Source organism: Lycorma delicatula, chromosome 2, assembly GCF_047948215.1.
Source record: "Lycorma delicatula isolate Av1 chromosome 2, ASM4794821v1, whole genome shotgun sequence".
In the NCBI taxonomy this organism is placed as follows: Eukaryota; Metazoa; Arthropoda; class Insecta; order Hemiptera; family Fulgoridae; genus Lycorma; species Lycorma delicatula.
The window spans coordinates 139,971,150-139,988,859 of NC_134456.1; the positions used below are offsets into that span (position 1 = coordinate 139,971,150).

The 17,710-nt window shown below is 26.8% G+C and overlaps 1 protein-coding gene across 1 annotated transcript in view; it reads right to left on the bottom strand.

The window, feature by feature from the left end:
- LOC142319267 (endothelin-converting enzyme homolog) overlaps window positions 1-17,710 on the bottom strand; it is a 67,018-nt gene that overhangs the window by 6,864 nt on the left and 42,444 nt on the right. The window contains exons 11-17 of the mRNA XM_075356322.1: window positions 16,859-17,035; window positions 16,553-16,659; window positions 13,862-13,926; window positions 10,442-10,555; window positions 6,979-7,121; window positions 6,733-6,888; window positions 2,327-2,403 (exon numbers count right to left, since the gene is read on the bottom strand). Of these exons, the coding sequence (XP_075212437.1) occupies window positions 2,327-2,403; window positions 6,733-6,888; window positions 6,979-7,121; window positions 10,442-10,555; window positions 13,862-13,926; window positions 16,553-16,659; window positions 16,859-17,035 (839 nt within the window). The remainder of the gene's footprint in view (window positions 1-2,326; window positions 2,404-6,732; window positions 6,889-6,978; window positions 7,122-10,441; window positions 10,556-13,861; window positions 13,927-16,552; window positions 16,660-16,858; window positions 17,036-17,710) is intronic.

Here is a 17,710-nt window from a genome sequence, read left to right on the forward strand (position 1 = left end):
GTTCTTCTACAATTCAGGTCGTCTTTTTTTATTATTTTTTCATGGAATTGAGCAAGGATCTCAAGGTAGTAATGTTGATTAATAGTTTGATCTTCAGGAATCCAGTGAAGGTACATAATTCCATGAATATCGAAAAAATAATCATCATCGCTTTGAATTTAGATCATCTTCAACTCAGCCATCTTGGAAATGCTTAAACCACTCAAGAACCTGCACGATAAACATTCATTGCCATATACTTTTTTTTAATAAAAGATAATTTTCAGTAGTAGTTTTTCCAAGTTTCATATGAAATTTCACGACAATTCTTTGCTGTAATAAAACACATCATTTTTTCGGCAAAACATAAAAACAGATGTTACCCAAGCGAAGACCATGGCCAGACTATGCCTATAGAGACTGGAGTGGCAACAATCGACAGAGAAGGCTTCACACTACACAGCTGTTGGTTGTACGAATTTGGCGCATGCGCAGTTCTTCTGTAGCAGCATTAGTCTCATTATTTAATAGCCACATCTCATATTTATAGATTGGAATTATATGCAGTGCCCCAAATTAGAGGTAAATACATCATATTTCAACAAAACAGTAATCATTTGCATTACAGCAATGTTGTTCATAAATCTAAAACACAACACTAGTTAGAAAAGGTTTAGTAGAAGATATGGTCACCACAATTGTTAGATCTCATACATTAAGATTTTTACACCTGGAATTTATTTTGAGACTGTAATAATAACATTATAAATTTTTTGTGTAAATAATTTTAGAGATTTGAAACCAGTCACAAAAGCTGTCGTCAAACCTGATGTGCTTCATTGCATATGAAATAACTGAACTACTATTATACATATGTAGGGCATTGTATGGAAGCCACAACAAATTGTATTAAGATCAAAAAACCTTGGCAAGTTGCTACTTCATTTAAAATATATTAAAAATAATCAGTATGTATGGTATAGATAGTATGATACCACATCGTGGCTACAGAATTTTATATTTGTTATAGTTATTGTATAGTATGTGATATGCCATGATTTTCAGAGTGCTGGCGTACTTCAAACTTTCACAAACTTGGAATTTATTATATCTTATCAACAGTATTTTAATACTTTATATTTTACTTTGTATTTTAATACTAATGCTTTCAATAGCAGTCATGAGTTATGAAGGAGACACTGTATAACATAAATAAATTGGAAAAAATGAAAAAAATTATAATTTTTTAGAAGTGAATTTATTTATTTATTATATATACCCAATAAAAAGTGCTGCACTCAAAGTATTATAGGCTTAAAAACGGATAATGTGTTTTCTCTTAACATAATTTGTTTTTGCCATTAATGGTATATTTATGGCAAATGATTATTTGTTAATAAAAAGTTACTGTAATGTAACTAAAAACTGAATGATGCAGCATAAAAAAATATTACAAATAAAAATGTATTAATGTTTTTGTGAGATTACATTATAAATTATTTATAAATCTATTGATTGTGTAAAGGTAATATTCTAAAACAAATATATACTAGTTAATTTGTGATAAGAAGCTGTTTCAAAACCCCAACAATACACTTCTGCACATTTAGTTAAAATTAACTGAAACTAGCCTGAAGTGCACAATCACAAACTGAAAATTAATTCACTTTAGGTATTTTAAGGTAACTGGTTTTTTGAATACAAGTTATTTTTTGTCTTCATAATATTAGGACTTTTGCACAATAAATTTGTAGTACTGGGGATTGAAATTTTAGCTGATGATTCATGTGCAAATATACTGTAATAGACTTATCAATGCTGACTGTATCACATCTAACAACATATATTATAAACACATACACAAACACCAGCTTGTTTAAAAATTTATAATTTTCTGAAATATTATTTCCTGCTACTTTGCAAAATGGTCCCTCCATACAAAAAAAATTCTTTTAATTTGATAAACTTAATTTATCATGAAAAATCTATTTAATTATTAAGAAATAATTATAACATGACTTATCAAATTTTTAAGAAATTCTCTTTAAAAGGTCATTATTATCCTTAATGTATCTCTCAAGCTGAAAGAAAAAATTTGCAATAATTAAACATATTTAAATACATAATATAGTTATTGAAAGTAGTACAAGGTACAATAAATATTAGTCACAACTTACAAAAGTATGACAGACAGATATTTAAATTATTTATTTAGAGCTTATTACGATTTAAACCTAAAAGGTTACATAAAAAAATTTTAAAGATGATCAGTATATTTCTTGAGAACCTAAGTGTTACTAATTTTTAAAAAAAATATATTATTTCAACTTTTGTTATATTTACTTACCTCAGAAATGGTAGAAGAGTTTCTTTTTCAAATAAGTCAGGAAATGAATTTTGAACTGACTTTTTACTGCAAAAAGACTGGAATGGAAATAAAATTATTTTTTTTAATTTGTGGTAGAAAATACATAACAAACCTTTCAACAAGTAAATGATGAACATTTAGAAAACCTGAAAATATGAAACTACACTTTTGCAGTTTTCCTGTTTAACATACAGTTAGGGAGAACAGCATAGTATATTTTAGAATTTCTATTTTTTAACGTATTTAAAAACTAAACTAGTTTTTAAAAAACTTAAACTTAACTTGTACTTTAACTTAAAATATAATACAAAATAATGAGAACTTTGTAAATAAATAAAAATCTTATTCCAATCGTACATAATTAAATATTACCCAGACCACATCATGAATGGGCAAGCATGCTACTTAATCTAAAGATAAAAAATCTGATGTGAACAACACATGACTTTCTTGTACGCCTATTAAATTACATTTACACATTTTTTTAAAATGAAAACTACATAAAATTTTATTTCATTAAAAACGTCTGATATTTTTTTTTTTTTTTTATTATTATTATTATTCATCGTAAAAATCTTTTTACAATGAGAGGATAATAATTATTAATAAATCAATATACTTAAATTAACAAACAAAGGAGATGAAGTCTGATTTGAACCGATGTGCCTTCCCCTGATCCAAATATTTCATTAATTAAAATTTTATTTGGCTATAAGTCTGGAATCAATGAAAATAAGTACCACTTAAGATATGTTGTTGAAAAACTCTCAATGAGGGCTTATTACTGCAGTTAAAAAAATTTCCTAATCCAAATTTTTTTGGATTTTGGGCGTTTTTGGATACTTTTGGTGTAGTCGATTGCAATCAAAAGGGGAGGTGCACAACTAGATGTTACAAAAGTCCTAAATCCAAAATTTCAACATCCTACAGCTAATCGTTTTTGAGTTATGCAAGATACATACATATGTACATACAGATATACCTACGTACAGATGTCACATTGAAACTAGTCAAAATGAATTCAGGGATGGTCAAAATTTATATTTCCGATGAAATCTGGAAACCAACATTTTTTGCAATCACAATACTCCTTTACTTCGTACATGGAAGAAAAAAGGAACGTCCCCTAGTACTAACCTAGAAGGATTATGTTAAACATTGATAAAGGCAGTAATCACAAAATACTGCGTTAAAGTATATATAATTAATGTAATGTCTATAATATGTGTAATAATAAAGTAAATAATGTGTTAAATCTCATATTAATATATAAAATTAATAAAATATAAAACAATAATAAAGCAAATAACTAGATATAATAAATAAATGAAATCAATACAAAATAAAATAACTCTTTGGAAGGTTTTTAAATTATTTGAATATATATTAAGCAACAAATATATGTTGAAAATTTAGGAATCTCAAAATTATTAAAAATCTTATCAATTAAATAATATTAATTATGTAAAAGAATTTTAAGTAAGTCTTTTGGAAGACCTTTCCCAATCCAATGGATATTTTGTAAAAATTGCAACAGAAACATAATCTTAGTAAGGTTCTTTTTTATTTGTATTCCAAAATACTGGCTTGTACCATAAATGAGTAAATATAATTTTTCCAAAATCATTGTATTTGCAAGTATAAATGCATGGTGTATGTTTCTTTACATCACAAAATAAGAATTGTACATCTCTTCTGATAGTTTGTGAGCCACCTTTTGAGTGAATGGCCATAATAATCCAAATTAGTTGTTTCTGAACAGCCCAACATTAACCCCATTAACCAATAAGAGAATTTTTCCACTTGTTAAAGTTAAATTTGTTAGTAGAATTAACTATTTTAATCTGTATTCTTGAACATTTTTTTCCTAAAAAAACAATCTTCTTCATCAATGAATTTAGAATGGAGTAGGAATAAGGAAAAAAGAATTGTGAGATTTGTATTATTCATATTTTAATTTGTTTAAGGAAAACTGATAAATCAGCATAAAGAAACAGTTTAATACTAATTATTGAAGGAGGATTTTTTACAGCATGATTTTAATTAAAATTCCAAACATGAAATAAAAAGTACTTCATAGTTGTTTTAATATTTCTAATAACTTTTTGTCTGAGAATTAGGACTTATTATAAAATAAAATGTGTTTTAACTATTTTACTTAGGTCATAGTTCCAAATGGAAACCTTCCAAAACTGTGACTAAAACATATAACAAGTAACAATAGGTTACTTTACTAACCGCTTATTTGTTCCTAGTTGCAATTAATAATCTTTCTAATCAGCTTCATTGTTCTATCATCCTGTGTGCTAATGTTTTCCTGATTGAAAGGATCTCAGTGCTTCTATTGATAAATTTATTTTTTTGTTAATCCCATATTAGCTTGATCTTGACCAGAAGAGTACTCTATAATACTGGTAAAATATTTATAAACATTTCATACTGAACAAAAATATTTTTTTCCAATTTATACTGTTACAGTATTATTACAGGGGTATTTTGTGAAAAGAAGGAGGGTTGGTAGAATAAAAAATGAAAAAGTTTTAATGAATTGGAGAAGTTTATGGTAGAATTTTGTAAAACTGGGACAAAGTTGCTGAGTCATATGTTGAAGGATTCAGTGTTAATAAATCTATTTTAGAAAAAAAATGTCTAAAGTAAAAACTGTAAAGACAAAAATTGAAAATATTAAATGCATAATTGACAGTGTAGGGTGTTTGTGGTATGTTGTAATTGAGATCAGCATAAAATAAAAAATGAAAAAATGCATCAAATCATTTAAATGACTGATAAAAGAAAGATACTGCTGTTTTCATATAACGTGTGGTCTGATATGATGAGTAGAGAGTTTTGTTTTGTCCTATAAACAGTTCATCTTAGGGTTGGTTTTATGAACAACCACTAGAGAGGAAACCAAACTTTTATTTTTTGAAGTTTAAAAGCAACCTTTTTCATTCAGTTATTTTGGAATAAAATAACTTTTTTTTCTACAAAAGCACTGATTCTTTTTCCTCTAGATACTAAAGAACCATCTGATAACAGGGTTTACTTTCACCCCAGAATCATGTGGCAAATGAAAGTGTCTGACTTAATAAATAGACTGTCAACTGTTCAGCAGACTTCCACTGGAGGATAAAGATAATTAAGTATACATTTTAGGTTTGATTTAAAGATTTAGATCCAAAACTAAACTAGATGTAGACATAGATCAGTTGGCTAGGAGACTAGTCTGAAGAAATAGTCAGAATATCTGTCAGTGCAAATGACAGAAAGTACTGAAAACCTAACTTTATAACTCAATAATCCTGTTTTTTTTCTGTGCATCATTTACATTATATGGTATGTACTAAACAAGGACTGAACACAAGTATTCAAGGTAATATATTTAATTTATTATGTTTCACAAGTTCTTGAAATGCTTAACATAAACTTTCTGATTTAACTTCCTGGATTTTATGACTAAAAGTTATAAAAGTTCGGAATATGAGAATTATGCTTTTGAATAAGCTGTCTCCAAAAACTGAAAGATCAGTGTAGTAAATGATAAGATGAATTTTATGATATTGATTCATTAAAATTCCTTTTATAAATAACAAATCAGTCTTACTACAAGATATCACTAATGTCTTATAATTTGTTTCATTTTAATTGTACCCAAAACAATGTAGAATGTAATTATATTGGTTATGGGTAAAAAAGTAAACTGCATCATTCACAATCAGCTGTTCAATACTTGATGTCTGAATCTGGGTATGAGATAAAGTAAAATACCAATACCTAAAGCCATGTTTAATAAACCAGCTCCTACAAATCATTGACGTTAAGAATAATTAGATGTCAGGGTTTGTTCTCTGCATAATGATAACATTTTTTTAGTGACCAATGACAACATCAGTCAGTCTAGAGATAGTATTTATTTAGTATTATAATATTCAAAATAAAAAAGCAATTGTATTGCTCACAAGACAATGAAAATATTAATTTTGACTATCAAGAGTGTACTTAAGATGCAGTTTTATTCAGATTAAGGCTGGCAAGTTCTGAAACAGTGCTATTATTTGAACTCAAGTATCAAAGTATTACATGGGTGTTCAGGTCCAGTTAGACCTTCGATTGTATTAAAATGCAGGTCTGTAGGATTAGTGTTGAGAAAAAACAAAATTCCAATCACTTAACAAGAAATAATAAATTTAGGGTTAAAACAAAAGTAAATACGAACCCTTTGAGGTATAGCAAATTGTAACCTTGTTCAAACACCTAACTTTCTGAATTAAAGGTTTATCTTTTATTGTGTAATTTTTTTACTGAACTTATAAGTACTATTTTATAAATTTATTAAATTTAAAAAAAAAAATTGTTTTTATTCTGTTAAAAAAAACATAATTTACCTGTGCGAGTGTTACAAAATATAGTTGTTCCTTACTTAATCCACCCCAAGGAAGAACTTCTGGATCTTTTTTACCTCGTCGTTTCAGTGTTTCTAGAGCCAGTTTAGTTGCACTCATATCAGATAGTCTTTCATTCAGGGTCAGTTTAGACAGTACCTGTAAAACCATTTTGTTATCATTATCCTTTATTCACACACAACTTAAATACCCATAATTTTACCCATTTAATTTATTTTATTATTTTACCTTGAAATTATAAAAAATACCATCTTCTTTATGCGAGTGTGTGTAACTGAAAATATCTGCATCGTTTAACATGAATTTGTACATTTCATAGGCAAAATCAGTCAAAATACATTCTGGATTATTTTTGTGATTGAAAAATATTCCTGAAAAAGAGATTTAAAAAAATATATAATTCTGAAAGTATGATTTTTTTTTTATTTTACATATACATTCATGTGCAAGCAAATATAATCACATGCACACTAATATTCAATAAGCATTTTTCAATATTTTTATTAATTTAAAAAAATTATCATCAGTGTTTTTGAGTTAGTTTTGATTTTTTATAAGTGCAAACACATATAGTCATGGTCAATATTATAATTTAGTGAGTGTTGCCTTACAGAAAGAAAATTTTATGATGTAGACATTAATAAAATAATAACCTCTATAACTTAAGGCAGTTTGAATTATGTACGTATATTAAGAGCTAAAACAAAGTGCTTTAAGAAAATTAACATAAAATTAGTCACCCCTGAAAATGTTGCCTTCTTTCAACAACAGCAAGTCCCTTGCCAGACTTACTAGAGAAAGTTAGTAGTAAAGTGTAGCCTTATCACTCCAAACTAAGCCAAATTAATTGTTGCATGCTTATCCACTATCCATATCAGCATGCTTACCCACCAAAATATTGTTATTTTCACCTCTATAAATTTCACTTTCATTTTGTTCATCGTAGGATTAGAGGTACAATCAAGAACATTTCTATTATCTTACCATTACTGATGTGATAACTACTTATTAAAATAAAATATTGTTTTTAATCTAAGGTTATGTGTTTTAAGATGAATGCATATTTTAAAACACATTATTAGTCATGAAATGACAACAGTGAGCGTCTTCATTAATGCCTTCTTACATGAATTATTTATCAATTTAACTTTATTAAATCTATATACAGTGAATATGATGAAAATAAAAGCTTGCTTGCATGAGGCAGATAGTTTCTGTGCAGGGCATTGTATTACTCTTTTCTCATTACATTAGGATTGTTCAGAAACAGAGTATTCTACAATAAACATTTAAACAGTGTGTTTAATTATTTTCATAAATAGCAAAGATTCTTTTTACAGTTAAAATTTATTATCATTTTGTTTAATTTCAGACAATAATTTTTTTAAATATTTAGCTTACTTATAAATGTTTCTTGCTGTACACTAAACTAATAGTTTATAGGTGCATGTATTAATAGACTATTATTACACTCCCTCCATCACGCGAGTCATAAAATGAATGACCACTTTACACAAATAAAGGTTATTAAAATTTAATTTGAGTTGTACTTATATGCATTTGTTGTAATGGGTATTTATACTAATAAACATCACTATAAACAATAGACCTATACCCTACAAATTATAATAATTTTTTAACAGCTTAGTAATTTTATACGTATTCATAGAATAACAAAATAATCTTTTATTGCATTGTTGATTAATATTCAATATTAATGTTTACTTTTCATTTTCAGTAAATTGATTTAGATAAATTCTTGGTATATCCTGGTACAAATGGTATAGTTGTTTCCTTCTGTAATGTGTGGCATGTTAGTTAATGTTTTGTGTATATTAAAGAACTCATGTTTTTTGCATTTTTTGTTAGTGAATTTTTTTTTACAGTGGCAGAATTTAAGTCCATTATTAAGAATAAAAAGCTCCATAGTCAAGCTCGTGAAACATTTAATAATGTATACAATTTTATGAAGAAAGAAGCTATAAAGTTGGGAAAATTAGATGATAAACATTTAATACACATTCTGAAGAAAGAACCACTGCATCTGCAACTTATGGGATTTCAAGATCACAAGTTCAAAAACTCCAAAAAGAAAAGCAAGATCTTCTTATATCTAAATCACAGTCATTCTCATCCAGTACACCAAAAAAGTAAAACATTGTTCAAAACCATTTAGAGGATTAAACAGTTTTGATCAAAGTTAACAGACAAACAGTTAACAAGTTTCACACAAAACATATGAACTGTGTACATTAAATAAATTATATGAAGAACTTCAAAAGAATATTCAATTTAAAGGTTCTAGAACTACATTAGTGGCTATCCTGAAAGAGTTAGGGTTTGAGTGATGTAAAAATAATAATAGTAGAAAACTTTTGATTGAGAAAGAAGACATCCAGTAGAAGAGAATAGAATATTTAAGAAAAATAACCAATTGCAGAAAAGAAAATTCTTCGATTGTTTATTAGGACAAATTGTATACTTTAATGTCTGATTCGATGATAAACTCGTGGTCAAATGACAGTGGTGCTGACATAAAAGAGCCAATTAATAAAGATGATCAGATAATCATAATCCACACTGGAGGTGAAATGGGGTTCATTCTGAACGCAATGTTAAATTGGAAAATAAGTTCAAAGAGTGGTGATTATCATGACAGCTTCAACAACTAACAATTTCATGAAGCATCTGAAAGATTAATTCCAGATCTTCCTCCTCCAGTCAGTGGTTGTTATTGATAATGCACCATACCTCAATTCACTTCTAGAAAAGCCTCCGAATTCAAATGATAAAGAAAGTGGCATGATTAATTGGTTAGAAAAGAATAATATTCAGTTTAATAAAGCAGTATTAAAACTCCAGTTATGTGACATAATTAAATCACGTAGAAATTTAAAAATAAAATACCATTTTGATGAACTATTACAAAAAGACTAGGCCATCATGTTCTGCAACTTCCACCTTACCATCGCAATTTAAATCTGATCGAGATGGTACGGTCAGTTCTGAAAATAAATGTTAGTAGTAGTACACAACATTTTTAATGTCAGATATTAAAAAATTGGTTGAGGAAAAAATGAATGAAATAAATAAGGATGATTGGAAACCAAATTGTGAACATGTAAAAAAGCTGAACTGACTAAGAAGATGGGTCTGCTAATTGATGAAATGACAGATAAATTTATCATATATCTTGACAATAGTAGTGAAAGTGAATGTTCTGATGAAGACAGAGCAGTTGGTGAACTTGCACAGGAACTGGACATATAATGAACATTTCAAGTAAGTGTTAATAATAATAATAATAGTACAATCAACAATGAAAAGAATCATACAAAAAAAAATTGAAAATTCTAAATATTGTATAAAAAAGAATTGTACAATAATAATTGTACATTTAATTTAGTGGACACAACATTCATTCAAGTACTAGTTAAGATTTTTTTAGTTTAAAAATAGACCTAAATTAGAATTCTTGTTTCTGCAATCTTTATTTACTGAATCATTAATATTAATTATAACTAATAAAACATGAAAACGATAATAAATTAAATATGAATAAATAAAAGTAGAATGATTATTATTGCTGTTCTATTTGATGAGTGTTGTGTTTTCAAGTTCAGTAGTAATGCAGTCCCAACTTTCTCCAACACAATCTTTTATTTTCATTGTACGCGCTATATTTAACTACCTGTATTATCAAATGCATGAGAAAAACCTCTTGCTATTTCATGGCCCAATCTTGCCATATTTACTGCATCTGGCAGATCTATGTTGTATTTCATAAGAATTATTTCAGGAATGGCTGGAAAAATAGCATTTTTTATTAATATTCAATAAAACAAAAAATAATAAAACTATTTTATTTGATTTTTACATATTTTGTAAATCTTTCAATATGAAATTATGAATAAAAAAAAATTTAAATATGAAATAGAAATCTTAAAATATTTTACTGAAATTAATTTTACAAAATGATCTTATTCCTCTGTACTGTTAAATTGTATTTAAATTCTATTAAATAAACCACCTAGTATAGAATACTGAAGTAAGACATATCTTACCTTAATTTTTCGTAAAAATACTTCTGTTATTTCTTATATTTTTATAATTGATATGTTTTATATTTTACTGTTTAAGAATTTGAATTTGTAAATTTGTATTATTTTTTTTTTCTATTTTTATATTTTAATTATTTATCTTATTCATTGTTAATTTTAATTTTGCTTTTTATTGTAATTTATTTCTTCAAACTAGTACTTTTTTTATTATAGTTCCTAGTTCTGAATGTAGAATTCCTTTTTTTTTTTCTTAGTGTTTGGTTGAGGATATCAACCTGAATGATTAAGAGCTGAATTTTTCTTATTTTTTTAAACACTTTTTGAGTATTTACCTTTTTCACTCTGAATTTTTATTTTATTTTATTGATTTACTTGGTTATTTTAAATTTTTTGATTATTTGGTTATAAATTATTTTATATTTTTTATATTGTTTTCTTCTTACTTTTCTACCTAGCGCTATAGCAAAGTTATAACTTAAGAAGGGAAAGTATTGTAATCGGTCCAATTTAGGCATATGCGGTTTTCACTGGATCTTGACGTGTTGACACCTGAAGACGCCAAAAGCTGAATAGAAATTTTTCAAATGTTCATATGTGCATGTCTATGTTCAGTGTTGCCCTCTAAATCACCTTATATTCAGAACTACTGGATCGATTTTGACAGAATGACTGAATCAGATTACTTAGATACTGAGGGTGACCCTCAGTAACTAAGTAATCTGATGAAATTTTAAGATTTCACCTAATTTAGATCTTATTTTTCTTAGTCATATTTGTTAACAATTAAAAAATAATATTTGCTAAAAAATTTCTTGTAAAATCACACCCCCACCCAAAAAGTACTCTAAGTAAACTAGTGGCTAAGTGGGTATACTATGTCAATTGTAGTACTCCCTCTCACTACACTAGTGCTCCTTGTGTAGTACTGACATACAGCTGCTGTAGTTGTCTGCTATGTTGTGACGTCACAGGTGAGTGGTAGAATTAAATAAATAAATAATATTTAAAGTGTAAAAAGTATTTAAAGTGGCCGCTAGTACCGCCACACCCGCGAATGAAATATGGTATGCGCGCACGCTTTACTTAGAATCATTGAGTTAAATAAACAAAGAATATTATATTTAAATAAAATGATAAACATCTTAAATTAAGTTTTGTGTGTGTGTGTGTGTGTGTAAGCCATGCATTAGAAAAAAGCTGCATGACGGGAAAGTCCTACAACTGTGTTGTCAGCTTTTTAATTAAATTTCCTTTGTTTGGATTTTATTTATATTTATCTAAAGCCCATGTTGAAGCTCCAATCTCTAGATAAATGATTTTAGCCATTATTACGTTAAAACTTGGAGAATATGATTTAATTTGTTGTCTGGGTTTTATTTATTTTTATTAAATTACGATTATTTTTCATTAGTCTTTATTTATTTGATTGTTTTATATTAGTTTATTTTGTTTAATTAAAAGAAACTCAAAGATTCTTGTTGTCTATCCTTCAGTTTGTCATTTAAGATTAGTTATTTGTATATTAGTAACTACAACTAATTTAGGTCTAATTGGAACAATTTCCTTTATTGTTGCTAATGGACTCATTTCATCTGTTTTATTTTATTTAACTGGGATTGTTTATAATTATTTGGGAATTACTTGTAAAAGGTTTTTAATTAATTTATTTATTTTTTTTTTATTATTTTGTGCTACAAACATATCTTATTCTCCTAAAATAATTTAATTTATCCTAACAAACTATTTTTATTTATTTAAATTTATTTAGGATATGCAATTATTAATTTATTTAAAATGGAGATTTAAATTAGTTTTTATTCTTTTTTTTCGGCTTGTTACAAAATTACTTAAAAAAGGCTTACATAGAAACGCATAGGATTAGATAGAATTGTTATATAGAAAAGGCTTTTACCTTACTTTGAGAATTACTGCCATCAATGGATGGAAACATTGAAACCTTCATCAGGAGGTTAAATTCAGCATTTTTAAAAACCCATTGTTTAATTCTTGGTAATCTGTTACAGATTTTAAGTACTTCAGACTCCCAGTTGCTAATTAGTCCCTCTATGGATTGATCATCTTCTTTTTCCATCCCTCCCGTTTCATATCCTTGATTTCATAGATACCATGGAAATGGAATTGGCTGTCACAGTGGCTCTATATGCAAGGCTAAGGAAGTAGTTGCTGTTGGAGCCATCCTTATTGAAGCATAGAATTTGAAAATATTTCCAAAGTTGTTCAGTATGTCCATTACCTGATCTGTCAGTCTGACCATACAGTATTATTTATTATGCAATGTGTTTGGATATGCATCTTAGAAATTAACATCTGATTTATCCAATTATATGAAAATTATCCAAATATTATATGAAAATAATCCAAGCCATTGGATATAATCCATGCTAAGTTTGTATGTAGCTTAGATTGATATTCAAGTCCTTTCCTAATTTTGTTAAAAATTCTTTCACTTAGTGCTTTTATTTTTTTTTTATAATCTCCAATGAATACTTTTGCAGAAATGTCTCCTTTTTCAAAATGGGAGTTTCATATTAAAGATGAATTAAAAACGTAACTGAAACTCCAAAACTGTAAAGAGAAATGTTTGCAATCTCAGATAGTCTTTCCTCACTGCAGTGTAAAAGAAATAGTGAATGGTTAATTTTTATTTTACAAGGAAAAATTTATGAAAAATAACATTGCATTTTTTTTTGGGGGGGAGACTGTTTTATAAAGTACAATAAGTTTCCAATCTATGCCATTGCAAATTATCACTTTCAGATTATCTATTACTTAGCTAAAGAAACGTAGTTTTGTCTTTATGTACTAAATAATAACATTTTAAAATATAAAAGAAAATGGATGACTTGTTTACAAAGAATAAGCAATTGTTACAGTTTTATGCAGTTAATGTAATATAATTTAAATTAAATTAATTTATAGAATATAAAAAAATATTGTAAAATTTTATTAATAAAATTGTTTGTTATTAAATTTAATAAGTATTAAAATATACACAAAAAATAATAATAATAAAAAATATAAAACCATACCTAAAGTATTAGTTTCATATATGTAGACACTTTGACTGGAAAATGATTTTGAAAATAAAATCCATCTGAAAAAATGTTATTAGTAGAATTAAAATAAATGTATTTTTTAATTGGTTTTAGCTGATACATAAGTAAAAATAATTAGGCTATAAGTTACCAGTCAAAGAGTAATTCACCATAAAATATTTCTTTATTTCTCTATATTTTTGTCTTCTTGGTGCATTGATTTGAGTTTAATTTTATTTTCTTCTATTTTATTTTATACCTTAATACTACGATCATTAAATCTATGAGAGAGCTTGTAAATTGTGAAAATTGAATCTGTGAACTGTTTAAAAAAATTTCAGATAAGGTAAGGTGGATTGATGTTGAGTAGGTTAGGTAATTTTTTACTGAGAATGATACAAATTGACCTTGAGAGAGACCTTATGAAAACTATACTTGGGTGCTGGTAAATGCAGGAGAAAGTGATAAAATCCTTGGAGAATATATAAGGAATGCATAGTTCGCCTTGTAAACTGAAAAAAAAAACCCTTATAATGTATATACCCAATCACTGATTCTACCAATATATTTTAAAACTAATCTTAAACTAAAAATAATTAAGATATGAAAATAATTTAAATACAAAGATGAACTAAAACCAAAAATCTGTTCGTCATCATTTGAGAGAATTATGATATGTGCTCTTAATAAATATCAGATGGTCAATGTCATCATTCTGATAAGCAGCAATTTGTCTTAGTTTACATTTTTGTTTTTTTATATGTAAAATACAATTGTTTATTTTTATGTGGACTTCTGTTTGAAAATATTTCAACTACAGTTGGGTGAAAAATTGCAGCAAGATGAAATCAAATAAAAATAAATTTCTTCACTAACTAAATAAACCAACTCAAACATTTAGTGCATTCTGACTTTTATAACAGATTACATACTTTACAATCATAAGCTAGCCTTAAAGCTTGGATTCTTCACTACCAAATATTGGTTAAAGAATACTTACATAGAGCAGTTTAAATATTTGGTTATGAAGATTTAAATTTAATAAGTAAGCCCTTTAGAAATCTGCTACAGTTAAATAGAACTTTCATTTGTTCTAATTTGTTGCTTAATTTTGAGACTGATAGTATAAATTGTTCTTTCAATGATTCTTTAGTTATATTTGGAGCAAAAGAAAAAATGCTAAGGGTTCATTATGGTTATTCATTCAATCATAGTTTGTGAAAAGCTGTAAAAATTAAAAGAAATAGTAAATACTTGAAACTGAATTTTACTATGTAATAAAACTGAATTCCAGGGAATCAATAAACAATTAGTACAGTCTAAATAAAGAACATTTTATTTTACTACCAAGATTATACTAGTGTAATCTGTACAATTCAAAATTGATGTAATTTATATACCTGTACTAGACTGTTGACCAATGCTGTTTCAAACACTGCTTTACTCATTACTAAATTTTTTCCAACAATGTTAAACAAATTTTAACAATGCTAAATTTCAACAAATGTTTTAACTTATAAAATCGATCTGTAATATTTTTTTCTTTACGTTAAAAAATAAGTAAGTTAATAAATAAATAAGGTAGTAAGAATAAAACTAAAATAATTAACATTCTATTCAGGTTATCTTTCAGAATCATTTGAAGAAACTGGAAATTAAGGCCTTCTCAAAAAACAGTTTCCATATATTTAAGGAGTCATTTATAATTTTTAATACATATAGTATTATATAATAATTAATTATGTAACAATGTATAGTAGTATTATTATATTTTGTCATGCTGTTCAACCAAGTAAATATAATTTTTTCTCATTCCTTTTTATTATTTGCTAATCATTAATTTTTTAATTACTTTGTATTCTAATCATTGATTTCTTTTATAGTAATTTTAAACCTGAAATCAGAAAAAGTCCCTCATTAAATCCCATAGTTATTATTATGAATAACCAGCATTCCATTCCAGGCAGACTAGGAAAGAGAGAAATAAAGTAGTTTCTGATTGTCTTTTTCACTAAGCTGTATACAGTATAATTTTACACATCAACATGCCAAGGCAACCAAAAAGTAGATGTCATGGGGGTTGAATACCCCATGATGCCTTCACTCTATTCACCCCTATGACTGTGTAGTGAAAATTGTAGAGTGAACTTACTCTCAGATAAAGCAACTCTGGCTGGTGTTTCTTACATCTAAAATGGTTTATCACAGCAGTAAGAAAGATTGAGCTAGATATCACAAAGCAACATAGGTGCAAATTAGTGTACCTTTTAACTTGAAATTAATTATGCTGCCTTTCTTCTGTTATGAAATAATTAATTAAACCTAGATATTTTTTAAACACCCCCCCCCCCTCCCAAACCTACATACTGCTCTTGTATGGTTTTTACATAAACTTCTTTTCCTTTGGGACATCTTTAAATCAATTAATTTAAAAACTTACTAGCCCACTTTATTTCTAACATTAAACTCTGCTAGTTCTACATCCCAAATTTCTCTGTTCTTTGGCCTTTTTACTCAGCTGTTATTCATGTTTTGATAGCATAAAGAAGTAATCTCCAAACAGTTATTTCTAAAAACTTTCCAGGTAAAAGAATTAAATATTTCTGAATCTGTACTGATAAATAAATTATTTTTACTGATTTATTATGATATAATTTTTATTTAAATGAATACTTAGTTACCTACATTGCTTGTGGTGAATTGGAATCTATGCTATACATAGAATATATTAGATTATTTTTACGTTTGATTAACTTCATAGCATTGGAAAAATAATCACTCTCCATAGGAAACTGTAAACAGAAAAATTTCATTACATAATAAAATGTAAAAAAAAAAAATAACTAAATAAAAATAAATCTGTTTCGTTAACTCATGACTATAGGCTACATTCTTATACAACGGCATTTACAAACATGCACACACTTAAATACAAAAATAAACAGCACTTATAAATATCAGTTAGAAGATTATAAAGTTTCCATTTCTTACCATTTCAAACTCTTGACCATTTATAGATGTATTAACAAATGTCACTGGTAAAACAAGTTTATGGGAATTTATTTTGTTTTTTATTTCTTCTGAAGAGATTTTATCCAACCATACAGTTCCACCATCTTCTACTTCTTCCAGTAATGTTCTACGCACTGACTCATACAGTTCAATAACCTTTAAAATTTATTTGAATACAAATTAAAAAAAGAAACTGATATAATAAATGTACTTATACATATGGTCATCTTTTTTTAAAGATTTTTAAAGGTTAATCAACTTGTGTTTTAATATAAGAATTAGTAAAACCTACTTATGAACATATTAGAATAGCTAACTTCATGTAAAATTTAACAGTTTATATGAGTTTTTCAAATCCAGATTTAACATCAGATATAAAATACTACATCAGGAAATGCATTTCCATTGTTAACACAAAATTTGGTAGTTGTAAATGGCCAACTGATCTCTGTGATAGCTAAGATGTAAAAAACAGGTGTGTCAATTTAAATAATTTGTAATGTTCAAAATTTATTTGTTAATTTTAATAAGTGTGTAATACTTAAGTGTTTATGTGTCGTTGTACCAAATATATTTCTTCAAATGTTCAAATTTATTGGTATTAATTATTCCTAATTTTCTAGATTCTTCTTTATACTATAGTGCATCCATTTGTAATGAGATAATCATTTCAAATATTTAAAATGTTTTAAATATTCTAAATTTTCTAAAATGTTGGTTTAAAGGACCTATTTTTTAGTCTTACCCGTACATATTTGCTTATGTTTATAATTAATTCATCAATGACAATTTATCTTATGATGTAGATTTATTATGGTTAAATCCTCTGTT